The sequence below is a fragment of the Lepidochelys kempii genome, chromosome 2, assembly GCF_965140265.1.
Source record: "Lepidochelys kempii isolate rLepKem1 chromosome 2, rLepKem1.hap2, whole genome shotgun sequence".
In the NCBI taxonomy this organism is placed as follows: domain Eukaryota; kingdom Metazoa; phylum Chordata; order Testudines; family Cheloniidae; genus Lepidochelys; species Lepidochelys kempii.
In genome coordinates this window covers 58,079,133-58,100,742 of record NC_133257.1, presented here as the reverse complement: position 1 = coordinate 58,100,742, position 21,610 = coordinate 58,079,133, and the positions used below count along the sequence as shown (strand labels likewise).

The following is a 21,610-nucleotide window of genomic DNA, read 5'->3' as shown; positions in this document are numbered from 1 at the left end:
TCAGTGTGTTTTGGTTGGATCCCTGCTGATCCAGTGGCAAATACACTGGACTGGGATCTGGTTGAGTAGGGAGGGCCTGGGTCCTCCTATAGTGGCCACCACCCAGTGCTGGGTTGGTGGCCCACTCTCCCAACAGGCCTCTAGGCCACACAGCCCTGAGGGAGAGGGCTGCTATATTGACTCTGGCTGCTGAGGATAAGGGTGGTCAGGTGGACTTAGCTGTGGGGCTACAAATACCTTTGGCCTGCCCAAGAGCGGGACACTGTGTACTTGTCCTGCAACAATCCTCCAAAGACCACAGGGGAAGTGGGCTAGTTGGGCACCATCCAGGGATTATGGAGGTGAGGGGGAAAGACCTAATAAGCCCTCTTTGGATGAGAGGTGGCTCTGAAGAGCCATAGGTGGAATGGGAGAGGAGGTATTCTGCACCAGAAAGATTGGATGTCTCCTCTGTTCCTCCCCAGTTGATGAGAGCCTCATGTTGTACCTTCCCTCACCCCTGGGTTTGGATGATGGTGGACCCCAGGTTGGTGAGAGATGTCTTGTTCTTTTTCCTCTCTTCAGCAGACGAAGGTTCCCCAATGGGAAAGGAGGAATTCTTTGACTTCCAGCCCTCATTTGTGGCAGAGCAGAGGAAGGTGTATATGCATGCAAAAGTCCTGACTAGGCAAAGGAAACAAGTAAAGGAAAGGTCTTGTCTACCTGGAGAAATTGACCAGGATAACTATCATGGAATAACTATACCATTACAGCTATGCTGCTTAATTCCCTCCAGTGGATGCTATTCCAGAATAATCACTCTCCAGAATAAAAATTAACCTTATTGTAATAACTACTCTGCCTTGAGTGGAATAAAGTCAATCTTATTCTGGAATAGCGTCCATACAGGGGAGTTACTTTGGCGTAACTATAATGGTGAAATTATTTGTGATAGCTATGCTGCTCAGTTTCCCTATGTAGACATGTAGACCCTTACAGCATGTGTGTGCGTGAGGTATACTCCCTCTACTGCAAAGAACCAAATATTAAAAGCAGCTGAAAACACAATCCAGTTCTATAGAACACTTGCAGGCTTTGAAATCACTAACCATCTCACCCTAAACTGAGTATGTTCAAGACACTAGTTCAAAACACATAAGCACTAGGAACAACAGATCAAAAATAGCAACATGCTAGACTTCCACAGATCCCTTCAGAGAACCTCCATAGTAGCAAATTACAGTACTGCACAACAGTGAAATGTGCAAAACCAGGGCAGACTCTTACCCCTCACAGAATTAGAGGTGGCAAGTGGAAACAGGAAGTACGGGGCAAACCTCCAGAGGAACAGTTAAGCAACCAAGGGGAGAGAGGGGAGACTGAAACGGAGAATCACTTTCTAATCCAATATCCAAAATATAAGGGAACATCAGAGAGATTTCCTCAAATGATCAGGAACAAGACTGCGTTATAAGGCAATTACGAAAAACTGCATAAACCCAGGGCGGAGGAAAGAGGCAGCAAAAATAACAGCACCCTAACAGCCTGCTACACAATCAAAACTTGCCAATAATGGCAAAGGGGAGAAGGGATGAGACTTCCTCTGTGTAGAGGCACACTGTGTTGCACCATCTCATAGACATTTAAGGTTTCCCCACCTTTCACGTTAGCGACACCTTGTTTAGGTTGTCATGCCAATAGAGCGTGTTAGTCTCTGAATTTGTTAGTGTGTGATTGTGTTACCTCCCTGGGAAGAGGAATGTGTGTATGTAGGGAGGGAAAGCGAGTGTGTGTGTTTGGAGAGGTGTGTGTCCACACCCTGACTGGGAGGAGGAAGGCGTGTGTGTGTACACCCTGGCTGCCTGGTGGGAGGGTGTATGCATGTGTCCCTTGGTTGAAGAAGGGAGCTCGCTGCAGTGTGCCCACCCAGGCGAAGTGGAGTGAGTGAGGCTGTGTCCATGTGTTATGGCTGGGGGAAGGCTGTGTGACCGCGCGTTTCTGCTCCGGGTGTGTGTATGCGTGCACCCTAGCTAGGAGCAGAGAGGGTGTGCATGGGTGTACACCCTGGCTAAGGGGAATGGAGCTCCTCAAGTGTGCAGTCCGTGTCTGTGCACACAGTGTGTGCCTGCGTGTGCCTCTGATTGTCTCCACAGCTCACTCCATGCTGTGCCGAGCTCCCGGCCCGCTGCTGTTCCCTTTGCACAGCGCACACATCCGCAGACACACACCAACACCCACCACCACCAGCAGCCACCACATCACATGCAGTCGGAGGGAGATTACACTGGGGCGAGAGGAGCTTTTCCTTTTTTTCTCAGCCTGCAATCCTAGCCGCTCGCTGCACTGATTTTTTTGGAGGATGGCTTTCCTTTTTTTTGTCCTCCCTCAGCCCCCTCCGCCCCGGGGGGGATGGTGATTTGGAGGAGTCAGGAATACAGAGCAAATAATCAGCATCAGAAAAGAAGCCACCAAAACAAACCTCTCCCCTCTGCGCGGGGTTGTCAACAGAGCACTTGCACAGGAAATCGGAGACCGGCCCCTGGAAGAAAGAGGGAATCCCTGAGCCTTTTGTGGTTCTCCAGCCCGTGTTTATGCTGAACGTGGTGTGTTTGAATAAGGTAAGCGGAGGGGCATTGCTCGTCGACTGTGGAGTCTTTCCTAAGAATGAATCCCCACTGCTTCTTACGCTGATATTAGTTGCAAAGAAGATGGAAACTGCCATATGGCTCCAACTGGACTTACAGTGCCCAGATCTGACTTAAGATATTATTTATAAGTAAGGTAGCTGGGAGCTTTCTCCTTGAATGCACACGCAAAAGTGCAACATTCAGAAATGCTTCTGGAGGAGCTGTAAAGCGATGCTGTTTCCAGGCACAGAACTGTTTTTAGACAGGATGCCTGGTAGGTTCAGTTTTTCATAAATATGATCCCCCCGTTGTGGATGGGGTTGAAAGATTTTCATGTAGCATACACACGAAAAATTGTGATTTCTATTTTTATTCCTTCAAAGCTCTTAGAGGAAGAATAACATTCTGTAGTATTCTACCTCCTGCCTTTGATGAAATATAAAGATAAATGCTCACCACTTGTTTCTGGTGCACTATACTGCTGGTGGGGACCTGATGAAATAAAACCTTACATCTCTCAAAAGATATCAGTTATTGTACTTTGCCAATGTACCTAGTGACTTAAAGATCTTCCTTATCAAAGTAGTGAAACTATTCAACATACCCATACCGCTATAGTATGCAGCATACTGTAATTTTATATACAATACTGTGTTTAGAAATGTGTGTATTTATAAATGTGGGTATGCTGCATGTTTATACATAATCCACTCCATATATTTTATTGATTTATAGCAATATTTAAATGCATGAGTACATAAAGCTATGTTTATATCCTGTGTATGTACTGTCCATATTTATAGTAGCTCTTGGACTTCATTCAAGTCAAGTTGCATAATGATTAAGATATAAATAAATGGTATATTTACTGTTTCTGGGACATTTTAACTCATTACTGATGAGACTAACTCCAGTTCCCACATTAGTGCTAAAATCACATTTCATTTTTCTATATATAAAGGGTGTGTTAATACTGTCAGGTGTAAGAGATGTCTCTTAGCAAATAAATAGTCATCAAGACCTTGTGACTAAGAGGACACCTAAGAGAGAGATTTCAGTCAATAATCCTATCCTTTAGTACTGAAGAGCTGCCAGGGTCGGTTTAGATGAGGAAGAATAGCAGCAAAGCTGGACAGGCTTGGGGAGTGGAAACCTGCTTGGTGAGGAAGCTTTGCTTTAAAACCACAGAGTTCTCCAAGTTTACCCAAGTGGTGTGTTTGAAGGATGCTTCAACCAGTTCAGTGGAGAAATAGAATCAAGCACTTGAGGCTGAGCAGGAGCTGACAAAAACTACACATCAAATCAAGAAGTAGGGCCTGATTCTACTTCCATCTGAAGGGAGTTTTGCCAGAGACTTTAGTGGCAGTAGGATCACTCAATTAATGGTGGCTGTGAGATTTGTTGGCTGTATGATCATCTTCTATTTGGTATTAACGGTCTGGTGATGTTTGTCAGAAAGGTAAGGTGCAGTGGAAAAAAGTTCGTACACAATTTGTATTGCCCAGTCCTCCCTGGCCTTTCAGACATTTACACACCCAGTCCCCTTTCCCAGTTTCTCCTGTATTTTCTGCTGCCCCACCTTGTTTTTAAAGGATACCTCGACATGCTGTTTTCAAAACAGTGTATGCTCAAACTACACTGCCCTCCTCCTTTCTCTATCAGACACTCTCACTGATGTGCTGCACTGGCCTCAAGTTAGCCTCAGTCATAAGTATACACACACTAAAAATGAAAATGTCTTCAGGATCAAGATCAGGAGGAAACGATGTTCCAAATGAAACTTTATTTTGTTCTGATCATTTCTACTGGATTCAGCATTTTGAAATTTCCTGTTGGCTTGATGGTGCAATTTCCTATGCATTTATTTATGGTCACACTTTTTTTTTTTTTTTGGCAAATTTACTTGGCACACATCTGGCTTGCCATTCAGGGACAAGCTAAGGAGAAAAAGAGCAGGAGAAGTAAAAGCATAGAGGAACTTCCTTGCCAGAGTTTGGAACTCAACAGTGCTTAATTTGTCATGAAAGAGATGCTGGGGCTCAAGAATGATTTACTCTCATAATTGATGTGACAAGCCCAGAGGTGCCGGGGCTATGAACTCCCAAACCTAGAGTTGCTGGTGCTGAGTCTCACCAAGTCCTCGCACAAATTAAGCACTGAAACTCAACCAAATAGTTTGCAGATGGTGTTCCTGTTACTTTTCAAAAGAAAATCTCAATTTTCCAAGTTCCTTGAGCTCCATGTTAGTACATGTGCAAATAACATCTTATTCTTGGGGCACTAATTATTTTTAAAGCTATGTATCTGAGGGCATCCCATCCAATATTCTAGTTCGTATTTTGTTCTTTTAGAAACTATATACTGGAGAGGGCTATATAGTCTCAGTTCTGCATGATTCATATGAAAACAGTCAGCTACATTAATGACATTTTGAAAAGTGCTTAGTGATTTTAGGGGGGGTCCCACTTGAGACACCTTTAAAGGGGCTTGATTTTTAGGAAGTGCAGATATCCTCAAGAATCTGGAAATAGAATGAGTTATCTCAAGTTAGGGACCCAAACTCTGAGGCACTTAAAAATCACTAGTTTTGTGTAAAAGTTGGCCAGACAGTACACATACCTCAATTGAAAGTATGAATTTTTAAACTTTTATGGGTCATTTTTATCAAAGAATTCTGTTTTTGCTTTATAAACTTTTATCTAGCAACAATATGCATATGGTTCTTAAGAATTATGGGTGATGTCTATCTAGTGGATTCTTTGTATGCTTATAATACTTCACTAGGACATATTTTTGGCAACAAGGCTTTCTATTTTGTAGACATCTGAACATGACCAACTCAGACAAACTTTACAAATGAACTGTTTTTACCCTCTATATCTGCAGTATTATCGTTTTTACCAGAATATTGGCATAATGAGAGAAAATGTATGGTTTCTTATAGGAAACTGTCATTTTTCTTTCTAGTTCATGGCTTGGATGATGGTACTGGAAACTTTATTTATTGGATTTTTCACTCAATATGTGGAATGTCTTTTACATATCATGCTATTGTAGGTAGAAACCAATGTCCACTTTCTGACTGCAACTTTTATCAATAAATCAATATAACCCTTTAATCACGTAACCAAAGCTTTTTTTATGTCTAGAGGAGTTTCTCCCTCCCACCCTAAAAATAGTGGATGTACCATTGGTTGGGAAATTCAAAACTATGCTGGACAAAATTCACGCAATTTTACAATAGAAAACAAACCTGGTTTGACTGAAAGGTAGATGACCAAAGAAGTCTGTCTCTAAGGCCATGATTCTACAACAGCATGGAAAGAATCTGTTTTGTGGTGTTTTTTTGTTCATTGCACCTTTTCAGATAGCATCTCTTTTACTGTCTGCTGTAGCAAACAGACTTTTATTTTATCTTGCAATTTAGCATGACAATTAATTTTTACTCAGATTTAATTTAAAAATTATTAAAATAAAATAGCTAAATTGAACAAGAAGATTTTCATTTAATAGAAATTTGTCATTGTCTTCTCCTCTAGTTTGATTTTATGTTAGAATATAAACCTAATTTCATGACCACATAAACCCTAGGTATTATATGCATCAGTCAGAATATCTAAAATTTGTTAAGATTATAATGGCCATATTTCCCTTTATGGGTAGAGAGACTAGGAAGGCCATTCTATTTTCTAGTGACATTGAACTTGAGAACTACTTGTATGAACTATAGTCTAAGTGCAAGTGACACACACATTTGTGAACTTGCAACTGCCAGCCATGCAAAATTATTGTAAACTGAGGACTTGTGGTTGTTACCTTAAACTACAAGCAATAAAAATAGGGTAATTTTGAACTATATTTACTACATGAGTATTATTTTGAAAACTCAAAATAATTCTTACTCATTTATGATGACCACACCCAAGAACAGCCTGCAAACACTAATGGAAAAGGCTTGGTGGCATAAAAGCTTGGGGGTTTTTTAATGAAGAAAATCTACTCTTAACCATAATGACAGGTAAAACAGAGTGTTTGTCTGGTTTCCATATGGCCCCATTCATCCTTTCGCAGACCCCGAGGAGCCGTCAATGAAATTACATGGACAAAAGTGAGGAGAATAAGGACCAATATATTTTCAGATACACTGGTGAGATGCATGAAGAATATATTTCAGGCAGGGCATAATGTAGTGACCGCCAGCCGTATCCAGCAGCCATAGTTCTAGTTCCCATAATATAGTGAAAGCAAGACCTTGGTATATTGTGACATTGCAGAAGTTTATGCATGCTGCCTCTGTACTGTGTGTTAATTCCTTAAGAAATAAATAATTAAGAAATAAAATGTCCGCTTTTTAGGTAAGATAATGTGGCCAGGAAATAGAAAGTAAAGCTGTAATGAAAATTAATAATGCAAACTCCTAAAATGCGACATCTGTTGACTACACCAAGGATGAGTTTATCCCATTGATTACATAACAAGTTAACAAATAGAGATCAATTACTATCATTCTATTTCTAGGCAATAAAATACAAAATAAACTTGCCTGGGAGTTTTAATAAGAAGCATCTCAAAACAATTCATAGCATTTTTTAATTAAGAAGTAGCTTATTAAATATGAACCTGTTAGAAAATAGCCTTATTTTCAATTTGCAAAGAAAGTGTTGATGAAGAAACTAACAGATGCAGCAGCAGCAAAAAATGAGACAATAGGTTGGTTCTACAGAGAATTCAGTTACGCATTTTGATTTTTAAAACTTGGGTCATCAGTGAGTTTGATGGCCGTAATCTAACTGGATGAATTCCCACATCATGAACCTTCTTGTCTGTTATCATATACTTAATATGGATGCAAAGATAGCTGATGCAAGGATACCAATGTTATAGAGAGATGCTAGGACATCGTGAGCAGAAAATGTACCCAACCTGCAGTCATTTTGCTACAGCTAGAACAATTGCACTGATGTTTCAAAGCAGACTTAAAACAGAGAACTGCAATGATTGGCCTTGAAATTACAAATGCATGAGTGACAATGTCTAACGTGTTCATTGAATGGTTGCCAAGGTTAATAGCCAAAAAAAATTATTTACCTTGACAGTGGTGCCAACTTCCAGATTATTTCCATCTAGCTCTTTCCCCACACTGATCATTGCTGATGCTAATTGCATAGTCTTGTGCTAAAATTGTATTCTGGCCAAAATTGTCAAGCCTGGGTGCCTAAAGTTAGGGCTGCAAATTCACATTTAAGTGAATGCTTAAATGCCAGGTTTGCAGAGATGCTGACTGCCACCGAAGTAAATGGGAGGTGTGGATGTACAGCACTTCTGTAAATTGGGCCATTATTATTCAGTAGGCCTAGATATGAATTTATATGCTTAACTTTAGTGATCCAGGTTTTAAAATGTTGACCTCTCTATACAGGACTTCATTTAAGGGGGCTTCAAAGTTTTATTAAATGTTTTGGTTTGATACATAGAAAGTGTTTTAGTGCATTAACTCATTTACCATGCCAACCTTAAAAGGACTTTCCTTTTAACATGTATTTATTTCAAAATGCCTTATACCATTGATATTGCATAGGGCTGTGCATATATGTCCATATTTGTTTTGGATTCCTAGGCCAACTTTTAGATCTCAATATGAATAATTCAGATATCAGCTTTCCACAAGCCTGATACCTGCCTTTCCAAAACTCATGCAAGGCCCAGTTCTGGTAGGACTTAGTAAAATACAAAACAAATGTAAAAACTCCCCACGTTAGACTACAGTTCCCAGGAAGAAGTGCTCTCCTGCCAGCTACCAAAGCCAATGGTATCCTGGATGCAGCACAGCTGAAGAAGGCAAGGGAAGATCTTGGGCAGTTAGCAGAATACTATGGACATCTTGTAGGCCCACTTTTTTGAGGGTATCCACCAGAGAATTTGGGACATCTGGAAGTTCAAGGTGTTGGCTGTTCCAGATTCAAGCTAGGGCATGGAAAGCCTCTGCTGATATTTGTTTATTTAATTTTTAGTGATAAAGGCTTTCCCATGATGAGACTTTGCTGCTAAGGCTTTGTGTAGATTTCTAACTATGTACAAAGGCACTAGTTAAAACTGAGGCACATAGATATTAATTGACTTGCCCAGGGAAGTCTTTGGCAGAGCCATAAATTGAACCCTGATCTCTTAAGTCCCAGATTGGTTCCTTACAAACAAGACCATCTTTCCTCTGAATTTCAATTTACTGTTATTTTTTGGATGCTCTGATTCAATGGTTAATTCCATCAATAAATTCAAGTTCTGATTTCAGATTCTGATAAGTGACTTGGATTCATGGTTATGCTTTTAGATTTGCTTTTATTTAAAGATTAATACAAATCAAATAATAATAATAATCAGCTTTAATAATCTGCTTCCATTAATTTAAATAAATAATCTCCCAGAAAAATGCTTCGTTCCTTATTTTTTCACTTTGTTGGTGGCAGCGATAATTGTTATCAAGCACGGAAGAGGGAGATTCATGAAGACAGTGTTTTCAAAAGGGTGCCGCTGTTTTGGGCCTACCAATCTTGACAGCATCTCATGGAAGGAATGTGCTGAATTAAAAATATCTCCCAGTTTCCATGTGTTGTGACATTATGAAAACCCCAGTCAAACAGTAAATACAAAAATGGGATCTAATTTATTATTAATACTAATCAGAGTTTTCTTACAGTATGGCTCCGAGGCTTCACCCAAAATCAAGGCCCTGTAGTGTAGCTGCAGTACAAATATATACTAAGATGCAGTCCCTACTCTGAGGATATCAAATATTCAGTTCTGGATCTATGAAACTAAAAAAATTGCCCACAATTCAACTCTGTGTTCCCTGTGACAATTGACTCACACCAAGATTTCCAGAGAAGGATGAATATGCAGTAAAAGACACGTTTTCAGCTAGTCTATAGTAAGTCAGCCCTTAACAACAGAACGCAAAAGTGAATAGAAAAATGGAGACGCTGTGGAGAGTTAGGCCCAAAACAAAACCTTGTGAGACATGCTAACATGCTGTGTTAGATTAGATGAAATGGAAATGTATTTTATAAAATGAGCAGGAATACGTTGGAATTGATTTTGCTAGGATCAGGTAGCCAGCTAGTTGTCAAAAGCACAAACGATGAAGTATTAATAATGAGGAATGACAGGCCCAGAGTTAGCCTGCAATAAAATATCATTGTACATCTTTGCAAGGCTTGACTCAATGTTGTGACAGGGTCTGAAGCCAGGTTACGGTATATCAGATCAACTGGAAACCCAAAGATGGCACTAGAGTTGCTGTACCACAGCCTCGACCAGCATTTTTACTGCAGTGTAAGAAATGAGCCAGAGGCCTGAAAAATCCATAAAGAGCTGTGATAAAATATTTTCTGTATGTCTGTGTGTGTGTGTGTGAGAGAGAGAGAGAATGAATGGAGAGAGGAAAGGTAGGGATGAAGTAGTTTGCAGTATTTTTCAGTTGTGGCGGGTATCTGACGAGAAGACATAACATTTACAATCACTTTTATGGTAATAATTGAATATTCCGGGGAATCGAAAAACAACCCAAGTGGTTTAGTTTAGTATCCAAACTACAGTGAAGTGTCATCATAGTGTCACACCAGGCACAGAAGCTAAGAATTGATAAAGTTTCTCCTATTTCACACAAAATTACAATGGAAGAGCTGAACTTGGAAAGATAAACTAGGCAAACAAAGCTCACGCTTATTTAAAGTTCTCCAGGTCAACTACACTTGAGCCTAGGGCTGATCTACCACTCTTTATTGGAGTTAAAATCCAATAAGTAATTACAAGTGCTATTGGGGGTTCAGAAAACTTAAATAAGCCAAAACATTCAAGCACTTGTAGTTACCAGGTTTTGTGAACATTCTACCAATTGCCTCTTTTGTTGTCTTCAGGCTGCTTAACTACCTAATTCTTTCCAGTCTGGTTTGTCTGTCTGAGGCTTAAAAAAAAAAGAAAATTTAAGTGCTACTCATTGGGTAAGTTCAGCTCATCATCCATGCTCAACCTGAAGAGAACGAGGAACTTATCAAACTGACTTAGGTGCTTGGATAGGCTTGATTATAGAAGTTCCAAAGCCTTATAAAGTGTTCCCTACAGTGTCAGCTGCATACAGTCATAAAACTGGTCTGCAAGATCTTGGACAACTGTTTTATTTTTCAAAACCAAGAAATATGTTTTAATAATTTAATAGATGTATGGAGTATCAAAGTTTAACTACTTTTCTTAAGTTTTCACATTTCTCTCTCTCTCTCTCTCTCTCTCTCTCTCTCTGTGTTTGTGCGAGTGTCTGTGTTTATGTATGGAGCTGGTGTCACTGACTTTAATTAAGGTTGCCCAATACTTTCCATTATCAGATCTTTCAGTTGCTTATAATTTTGTCAAACTTTAGCTGTTTGGGCTGGAAGTTTCCATGCTGGGTGTGTGCCTCAGGTTGATTTCTTTCTTTCTTTCTTTCTTTCTTTCTTTCTTTCTTTCTTTCTTTCTTTCTTTCTTTCTTTCTTTCTTTCTTTCTTTCTTTCTTTCTTAAAGTTTCAGCTAAAAGAGTTCAGCAACTTCAGAGATGAAATTAGGGGGAAAAATACTATTTGCCCATGCTTTAAAAAAATAAAAAATCTTGCAAGCATTTCATTGAGAAGCTCATTGCACCTCCATGATTTGGACAAGGACCTTGAAATGTGTGTGTGTGTGTGGGGGTGGAGGGTCAGCTTCATATCAGGGATTTGTCTTTTGCTGTCCCCATGAAACTGTTTCCCAAGATATCCCCAAAATATCTTAGTTCTATTCCTCTGAAGAATCTCAGTTTGCACACGCTCAGTAGAAGTTTGTTAGTTTGTACTAAACATGATCCATCCATGGGCTGAGCAGGTGTAAAAGGGTAGGGGGATGCTGAGGCAATATTATCTACAAGTTTATTACATTCCCCTTCTTTCTGTTCCTGTACTTAGAGGCCAGGTACAGAACTCTCTTTTCAGAGTTAAACCTCAGGGTTATTGTATGAAAATCTTTCCTGTTCCCACACTGCGACTGTGATAAACTGGGGCTCTGTCTGTACAACTTATTAGTTCTGATTGATATTGTGATGTTGTCATATGAAAAACTGCTGTATCGTGAACACCTGTGCAAATGTGGATCCACCATTGCTCACAGGTCTTGCAGCAGCTTTGCACCAGAAAGATACAAATAGAAGCTGTTTAGGACTTTAACAACGCTATCACAACTCAAACATCTGGGAACAAAAGAGTTAGCTGGATCCCTAGAAATCCAAAAGTTAGCTGAACCCCCCCTGAAAGGAGAGGAGAAGGTAGGTACAGTAGAAACTTACCAGGATAGAACAAAAGAGGAATGGGGTGTGGGAGGGGGGAGGAAGAGGAAATGTGGCACTAGAGAGAGAAAGGTGAGTGAGGGACTCCAGGAGGGAGAGGTCATCCAGCATGTAGCAGTCTCATGGGATAAGGGGACCTGCATGCTTTCCTGAGTCCAAATGGCCCCAAGGACTCTGGACAACCCAAGGGTCTTGGACCCCAGCCCAAAGAATGCCACGAGGCAGGGACATGCATTGAATGTTTATTGTCTTGTGTGATCTGTACTCTCCTGTGCTTTGTATTATCAAATAAATGTGGAGACTCTGAGAAAAGTGGCTCTCTGCGTTAACTGCTCCATAACTGTTGCATGCCCCTGAGAGTTACATTGTAACCCAGAAGCTTCATACCTTTTGGACAGAGTTCTGGGACAGGGGTGTGTTTAAGTAACTAGGGTATCTTGGGGATCAACACTGGTCCTGAAGGCCTAGGCCAGTTGGGCTGAGGAGAAAGGGTAACAGACTGAGAGTCAGTACCCAGGCAATGTTCCAGAGAGGCCAAAGGAGGAACCCGTACGTCAGTCTGTTGAAGCTTCAGAAGCTTAGCACACCCCAGGGCATCAGAGTACAGAAGCTTGGATTCCCCTCATGGCCATCATAGTGAAAGGCCAAGAGGAGGTGCTTGCTAAGCTCTGTGACAGAGACAAAAAGTCAAAATCTCAAATTTTTGTGAACTGAACAAAGTCAGAACAGGTCAGTCAAAACATTTTGGTTTGATACTGACCTTTTACATTTTTTACTATAAATCACCTTAAATTTCAAAACAAAAATCTTGTTTTGACCCAAAACCAGAACTTTTTGTTTGAAAATTGTTGAAATGGGACATCTCTACAGTTTCAAAACACCTTTTTTCAAACAATTTTCAGAACTAGAAATTTGTTGAAACGACCCTTTTCCACAAACAGTTTTGGTTTTGACAAATTGGCCTTTTCCAATGAAAAAATGTTTTGTCAAAAAAATCCCAGCCTACTCTAGTTAATAGTTTCCAGTCCACCTCAAAGAGAGAGTACCATGCACTTTCTTAGTGAAACCACCTTTGAGTGGACATAGAAAGCAATGTAAGAAGTGTAAAACATTGTAAATACTATATGGAATATGAATAACTTTTCAACAAAAACCATTAAATAGTAAAATCTACTGTGTTTCTCATACAGACTTCCCCACTTTGTTGCTCTCACATATATTTAAATATATGGTTTCAACAAAACATTTTATACTTTTTAGCGCACACAGACACAAACACATTCCCATCTGATCTTTTTTCAGAGATGATTCATCAGTCTTTGTAGTGTGGCCTTCGTATGCAGTGTGTATTACCTGGACTTTTCACAGCTTGAGGAGAAAGTCAGCATCTCATTCAGAAGCCTTTCAGCAAACAAACAGTCTGAGGTCTCCACAGCTAGCAACGTTCCTGCCCTTGGGTTAATGGTTGATTGGTCCTCAGTTGCTGGTGAAACAGACGACCATAGTCTGTATCCAAAGTGGTACAGATATGGGGACCCAGCCCACACAGCTGACACATCTCTTGGTCCTGTGTGGACCACCTGCTGAACCCACAGGGCTGTCTGTCTTTAACTCATCTATTTATAACTTTTCCTCCATAAGCTCTGATTGGCTCAGCTTTCAACTAGTGACTGTGCATGGGACTTGAAGTCTCCTTTCCCACAACGAAACCTTCCATCACTGTTTCAGAAACAGCTACTGAGCATGTCTAGTAACTGCCACACCCTCCTTCTGGATGTTTTGGGACCCTGTAGTTGAGTTGCTTTGCCCTGCACATGTGCAGAGTTAGAGTATTCCAACTAAAATCCATGTCTCCTCCACACTGTTTCTCTCCCTTTCTCTGGGCCAAACAAAGTCAAATGCTGCAGTATAAAGCATGTGGGTTACACAAGACTTTCCCTGAATTGCTCCTTCTGGTAGCTGGGGACTGCTGTGGCACCAGAGCTGAGAGAAGGGAGATAGTCTCTCCTGAGTTCTCAGTGCTCTTCTTCCTGGTTTCCAAGCATCCTGTGGAAGAGGAAGCTGCTTGACTAGATTGCAGAGGAGTGAGAAATGGAAGGGAGGGTTTTCAGGAGCTAGAGAGAAGGTAGGAGAAGAGATGTGGGAGGCAGCTGGATGATACATAGGTGCAGAAAAGGGAGGGAGGGAGGAGCCAGACAGTAGTGGGATTGATAGGAGCAGAGGCAAATAGGGGCTAGGAGTAGAGGGGAGAGAGCTGGGCTAGGAGCTGGATAACAGTGGGAGACAGAGACAGGCTTGGGGCACAGAAGCAGAAGGAATATAACCAATAGACAACACTCCACTCCAGAAATTGGAATTGAACCCTGTGTTTCCTCCGCTGTTAGCGAACAGCTCTGAAACCCACTGCAATGTGCGTGTTTCTTTCCTCTCTAGTGGCTTTTCCACGTAGAGGATAATGGCCTACTATTGCTGCCACTTACTCTGTTAGAGATGTGCGATGTGGATATGGAGGACTGAACCCAGCTCTTGACCACCTTGGATCAGTATTGTTCCACATGATAGAAATTGTGTTAGTTGAGATTTGGTTTTTTTGTTCTTAAATTAGGAAAATATATCTAAAAATGGAACGTTCAGGATACAAAGTCAGGCACTTAAAAGTTAGGAAATGCCAGAATTAAGGTTGGCTGTGCACCCCATTAATTCATCCCCCTTCTCCATAGGCAGATGATGACACAGCCTTCAATTACACAATCATATGCTGTTTTATGCACAGGCCTCCTGCCCCATTCAGACCAGCTCGGGGGGACTGTTGGAGACTGTTGTCTGTAGGAGTCCCATTTGATTTGTTGCAGAAGTTGGAAGGTGTGTATGGAATGAGTCAGGGGACTGCGAGAAGAGAATGGTGGTCTGATGGTTAAGGGAATTGATCTGGTCTCCAGAGGAATTGGATTGGTTTTGCTAGTGTTCCTATGTGAAGCTAGCCACTCATGACTGCAACTCAAGTTGATTGGAGCTGTGCTTTGAACATATAAAGTGCTAAATAGTGCTAAGTATTCCGAAAAACCAAGCTCTAATAATATGTCTACACTGCAAAAAAAATCCCCGGCAGCAAGTCTCAGAGGCCTGGTCAGCTGACTCAGGCTTGCACAACGGTGCTAAATATAGCAGTGCAGATGTTCTGCTGGGGCTGGAGCCTGGGCTCTGAGACCCACTCCAACTTGAGTGGGTATAGCTATACTGCTATGTTTAGCCCTGTAGCACAAAATGTGTGAACCCAAGTTAATTGACCCAGGCTCTGAGACTCACTGCTGCAGGTTATTTTGTTTGTTTGTTGCAGGATAGATGTACCCTCAGTGTCTCAAGTTGAGCGCCCAAAGTTTTGACCTTAATCTCTCTGGGCCTCAGTTCCCCAAACGTAAAATGGAGTAATACCACACCTGCCCCTCACAGGGGTGTTGTGAAAATACATTCACTGATGTTTGTAAAGCACTTAGATACTATAGTGAAAGGACCACCGAAATGCCCATGGGGAAATTAATAATTTTATAGTTAGGACATGGTTTGAATGGTGTATATTAAAAAATGCCAGGGACCAAACACTGAATGAGATGAAAAGAAATATTAAATAACTGCCCATTCACTGAATGAGGCAGGGCTTCTTTGGGAACACCCCCACATCCCCCATCCTGATTATGGAATTAAAAGCTGCAAGGGGGCTGAATGAAAGCCTGCACAGGCATTGCCTAACTTTTGAGTGAGTTTGCAATCTTACCATTGTTTGAATGTAGTGAAGTTAGGATTTTTTGATGTAATATGTGCACACACGTACATGCACACTATAAGGAAGAAAAATATATTCTATCGAAAGCTACTTGTATTGTGATTATTATTGTGTCTTTCTCTACTATTGCAATAGGCTGCTAAGGATGTAATCACACTTTTTACTCTCCGCCCCAAGAGCAGTGTGTTGTAATTACACCAACCTATAAGACTCAAACCAGTAAACTAAATGCTAAAGACAAATATTAAAATCCTTTTCAGGCTGTAAAATAATTTAAGCTTGCAATATCCAAAGAGTTTGGTTGGAGGTAGCCAAGTTTATTTAAAGTTATTTAAAGAATTGTAAAGATAACCCTGATTGTGCACTTCTGTTTCCTAACTTATGCTTAAAAATTTGTGGTTATTTTGTATGTGTTTTATTATGTGGGTTATAAGGTGAAAATGTTACTCTCTGGAAGTGAAGACTATTGATTACATCTGTGTGATACACAGAAAGAGATGCAAACACTCTCTTCTACCCTCTGTAAACAGTTTCACAGTAATAGAGATTTTTATAACGTTTTCTGAAAACAAAAAACAACAAAAAAGCATGAAGAGGCTTATATAACACAGGCTCCAAATACTTTTTAAACATTTTTTAAAAGCTGTTACTTGCATGCGTTGTGCAGCATGCAATGTACAGCAATATAAAGAACACAAATTAGAAACGATTCTTTGATTTTTGAAGAGGTTTTACTTTTCATCTTTTCACAACGCTGCACATTGTGACATGCTATTATGTGCAATAGCAATGCTTGAGTTTATTCTATAATGTATCGGACCCATTCTTCTGAACACTGAAGTTAACAGGACTTTTACCATTGACTTCACTGTGAGCAGAATCAAACCCATTGCTGCTATTTTAGAAATTCTTGATAAATAAATATTTCCTGAAACTTGGAGATTCAACAGTAATCATGGTGTCATAATAAAAAATGTTTTGTTTTGTCAGCTTTGGCCCAATGCTAGTGGCAGTCTAATTTTGCATCATTTAACAATGCTATGGCACAGTTGTGATGCACAAATAGTGAAACAAATGTGGTTTTGCTTTTTGTTTTTTTAAAAAAGTAATTTTATCTCAAAAGCTAATAAGGGTATGGTTAGCCTAACCATATAAGTTGACTGACTGAATTCTAGTGAGTTTTACTTAAAGTTGCTAAAACTAGGAAGTACAGTTTAACACAAATAAAGGAAAGGAAAGGGCTACGCAATTTCCCTAAGTTCTCTAGAATTTAATAGAGCTTAAACCAATGGACTTCTATAGACATGACTCTAAAAACCAATTGATTGAATTTAATAAAGAATATCATAACCTCTCTAAGTCTTTTTTTAAATCTATAGCAGGGATAAAGTTTCCTGTTAAATTCTATAGGACTGTCTGAGAGACCTATACAGAAGTTAACATTGTCTGTTAAGTTCTAAAGGATTTTTTCATAAGGATTGAGACAGCTTTCTGTGAGGATAAATATTCATGTATGTTATTGCAGTTGGTAAATATTTATTTATCTCCATCTCTATGTTAAATATATGCATCCTTGCCCCCTGGACAAAACCTAAGTGAACAGGCCATGCACAGAGAATCTCTCCGGGGGGGTAGTTCAGTACAGAATCCTCTCTCAAGGTGAGGAGCACCCGGTAGCTACTGTTTGTCTGCTATGTGGAGACTTGCATGAATGGATTGTGTAGTTCTGAGTGCACAACTCTTACCCCTGTCAGTCCCAATATCCCGTTTTGGTACTGTGCAGAGAGCCACCACAGGGTGCAGATTGCAGGGTGTAGAAGTCCCGCCCTGTGCTGCATATCTGCAGCTGGTCCCCCATGCTGCACAATATTATCATGGCAGGTCTGCTACATTTAGGACTGCAGCGAGGTGGGTGAGGAGACAAGAGCTGGCCCAGTGGAAAAAAAGAGAGATGCACAGAGTGGAAACATCCAGCCTGAGGGCTTTGATTTGATATGACATTTATCTCCTCAAGTGAAGTTATCAGGTGTCTTTTTCATGAATGAAGGTAAATGTTATAGGCTTAAGCCCTTGTGTAAATAGGCACTGAGCAGCTTTGGGTTGCCTCCTCAGTGCATTTACTCTAGGAGATCAGGAGGGAGTTTCACTGTGCAGTGTGGAATGTGAAACGGCAGAATCCTTTTGACTTTTAAATGATTTCAGCTACTAAGATATTTGTTTTTGACAGTAAGTTCTACATTTAGAATAAAAATGTAATCTTGTGTGTCTTTTTATACATGCATACAAATATAAATACATGTTTTTATGAGGTGAAATATTAGCTGAAATGATGTAGACCCTTTCCTTTTCTTTCCCTGATGTTGCGTGGCATTGAAGGCAGGCAGTTCCAGTACATCACAGGATAGGGCCCAGACGTCTTGGAGTTCTTCCGCCTGCTGAAGGAAGAAAGGAAATCTTTAAAAAATATAAATTTGATAAAAATCTCTGGGGTTTTTTTAACTTTAGATTTTGTGTTTTAAACAGGATTAAAGACTTGTTCTTACTCACATTTGTAATTAAACTGAAGTTATTTAGAACATAAGAACAGCCATACTGGGTTAGACCAAAGGTCCATTTAGCCCAGCTTCTTGTCTTCCGACAGTGGCCAATGCCAGGTGCTTCAGAGGGAATGAACAGAACAGGTAATTATCGAGTGATCCATCCCGTCGCCCATTCCCTGCTTCTGGCAAACAGAGGCTAGGGACACCATCCCTGTCCAGTTCAGAAGGGTCAGGCCTCCGGTAGGAAGACAAGTTTGTTATCCAGTGATGGAAAACAAGGCTAGCTCTCATCTTCCCTATAAGAGGTCGGTCAGTCTATCTGTTATGTTCTTTTGCAGACCCTGTCTGTCTAGCCTTGGTTGTCGGTTTTATTTGCCCCTTGACTAGCCAGCATGTTATCTAAACACAGTGTCTGGTAAATGAGCAAGTGAACATAGGGAGAACTATTCTTTGTGGGAGACTTGTACCAGATTATGTGGGTACTACTTGTTTGATATTGATATTTCCAACTGGGGCTGAAGGGCAGCTGCACTTGATGAAGGATTCTGCAGCATTAGGCAGTGAATGAAGATGAGCTTGAGGATTATCAGAAACCTGAAGATGCTGTAATTCATTGGGAATCATGTTCCTGCAGCCACTTAACAGGTAGGCAAAGTGGTGCAGAAGAAGAGGTCTCTGAGAGGATAGAGAGTGATATATATGCCTGCTCCTCCAATATGCAGCCAAAATATAATGTAAATGGCTAGAACAGAGTCACGGGATGATGTTCAAACATCTGTAAGCCAGTCAGTAGTTTCTAGCACTAGAAAACTTGACCGATTATAATGGCAATAGAGCTGAACTATTTTTAGTTACATGACAAACCTTCCTTGGTCAATGAGAAGAATCATGGCTATGAAGTAATGTAATAAATCAAATAATACCTAGAGCTGCACAGAGAAAGGTATTTCCATTTCATGGAGGATTTTGATATTTTGAAATTTTGGCTTTGTTCCAATTCAGAGCAAAACCCCAAAATGTCAAAATGCTCTGCAAAAGGGAATGGAGCCACGGAACCCAGAGGAGTCTGCCTGGCAGAATACCCCGGAGCTGTGGACCCTGGAAGCTGGGACTCTCCAGTGAGTGAGGTGAGCTAGCAGGAAACCAGGCAGAAACCCTCCATCAGAACCATCTTGGCAAACTATTTTGATTTTAGATGAATCGGCAAATTCTCACAAAAAATGTTTCACTGGAATTTTTCTGACTAGCTCTGATAATAGTCTTGGCATTCCCAACTATTGAAATTGGGGCATTGTTCCTACTACCACCACAAAAAAGAGCTTCCCTTCTCAGTGAGCAACATTACTGCGCTTGTCATTATATTCTGATGTGTACATGAGAGTGTAGAAAGGGAGGTATATAGTCACATAAGAAAAAAGCTGTGTGAATATGCGGTGTGTTGCAAGATTCCATTTATTTTTCTTTTCTAGCTCCAGGAATGGGGAGACCTGTCTAAAGAGGATCCTGCTCGAAAATTTGTATTCTCCAAGCTCATTCTCATAAAGACTTTGGCTTCACAGCTGCATCCGTTTCAGAATGGCAGAGAACGCTCCACCAGGGATGAACAGGAAGTCTTCAAAGTCTACCCTTTCCCTCCCACCAGAACCAGTGGAGATCATTAGGAGCAAAACTTGCTCAAGGAGAGTTAAAATAAATGTAGGCGGGCTCAATCATGAAGTTCTATGGAGGACTTTGGACAGACTCCCAAGGACTCGATTAGGAAAGCTCAGAGACTGCAATACTCATGATTCTCTGCTGGAAGTGTGTGATGACTATAACCTGAATGAGAATGAATATTTCTTTGATCGACACCCAGGGGCTTTCACCTCCATTTTGAATTTCTACAGGACAGGGAAGCTACACATGATGGAAGAAATGTGTGCTCTCTCTTTTGGCCAAGAGCTTGATTTCTGGGGGATTGATGAGATATATTTAGAATCTTGCTGCCAGGCAAGGTATCATCAGAAGAAAGAACAAATGAATGAGGAACTGAGGAGAGAGGCAGAGACAATGCGTGAGAGAGAAGGGGAAGAGTTTGATAATACTTGTTGCCCAGATAAAAGGAAGAAACTCTGGGACTTGCTAGAGAAACCCAACTCATCAGTGGCTGCAAAGGTAGGGTAAATGACATGCTTAACACCAAAGCACTAGAAAATTAAAAGTACATGACCTGTTTATCTGAAATGCATCAATAACTTTCACTAAAAATGTTTAATATAGAGAAAAACAAGGTTACATGTGATCATGTGAATACAACTGATTAAATGTCTACTCCAAAGCCCATTGAAATCAATGTAAAACCTCCCATTGACTTCAGGAAGCTTTAAATCAGGCTGAAGCACTATAAATATGAACTATAAACCTTCAGAGTTGTTGTATATAAACACAAATGCACACATGTAATAGTATACTGCATGTATGTCTGATCTTTCTCCACGAGTATAAGTATGAAACATTAGTAGATTCCTTGCTTATAAAATCATTTTATTTGATTATAAAGAAATGTTTTCTGCAACTTCAGAGTGTTCGTACTGTTTCCATTAGGGGCATTGTATAGGTTTAAAATGGCTGTCTCTCAATTCATCAGTTAGGGACATCTAATAAGTGGCATCAGCTTGACTGTCAGGAGAGTGGTACTAGCCCCCAGGAGGTTGCTTTTTATCTGGCAAATATCATAGCAATATTATCTCTGATAAAAAAACCTTTGAAACCCAGAATGAGTTCTATATGAATATACAGAATATGCAGAGATAAGGAATCAGATTGTTTCATTAGACTATGTCCCAATCCTGCTGGCTTTATCCAGGCAAAGTAGGCAAATGTACTCCTGATATCAAGGGGAAATTTACCTGTGTTAAGAAGGCAGGATTGGACTGGAAGGGCCAGATTCTGGTACTGTTACTTACAATAAAAAGCTCTTGAGGAGTCCCATTGACTTCAGTGGGACTATTCATGGCATAAGGTACTACTCAATATGAACAAGACCATCAAAATCTGGCCCTAAATTAATAGCACTTAAACTATACGCAAAGCTTTAGTACACACATATTGCTTAACTCTGGCTATGCTTTGCCCTCTCACTTGTGGGGTACTAGGGTGTCAGTCCTATATTAATAACTTTAAAATATGGAAGAGTTTATACAAATTTAAAGCATGGCAACATTTCCATGAATTGGTTAAAAATTATTTTGTAATAGGCATTTTAAAAAGCATATTATGTTTTGTTTTAATTTTTCACCACGGGCTGTATTATTGGGTTGAGCCTGGACAAAATTTTCTTTAAGGAGTCAAGGCATGGTGT

At 40.3% G+C, this 21,610-nt stretch overlaps 1 protein-coding gene across 1 annotated transcript in view; it reads left to right on the top strand.

Moving 5' to 3' along the window:
• Positions 1-1,998: 1,998 nt before the first annotated feature.
• KCNB2 (potassium voltage-gated channel subfamily B member 2) overlaps positions 1,999-21,610 on the top strand; it is a 296,218-nt gene continuing 276,606 nt past the window's right edge. Inside the window, exons 1-2 of the mRNA XM_073330851.1 lie at positions 1,999-2,597; positions 19,740-20,424. Of these exons, the coding sequence (XP_073186952.1) occupies positions 19,846-20,424 (579 nt within the window). The 5' untranslated portion in view covers positions 1,999-2,597; positions 19,740-19,845. The remainder of the gene's footprint in view (positions 2,598-19,739; positions 20,425-21,610) is intronic.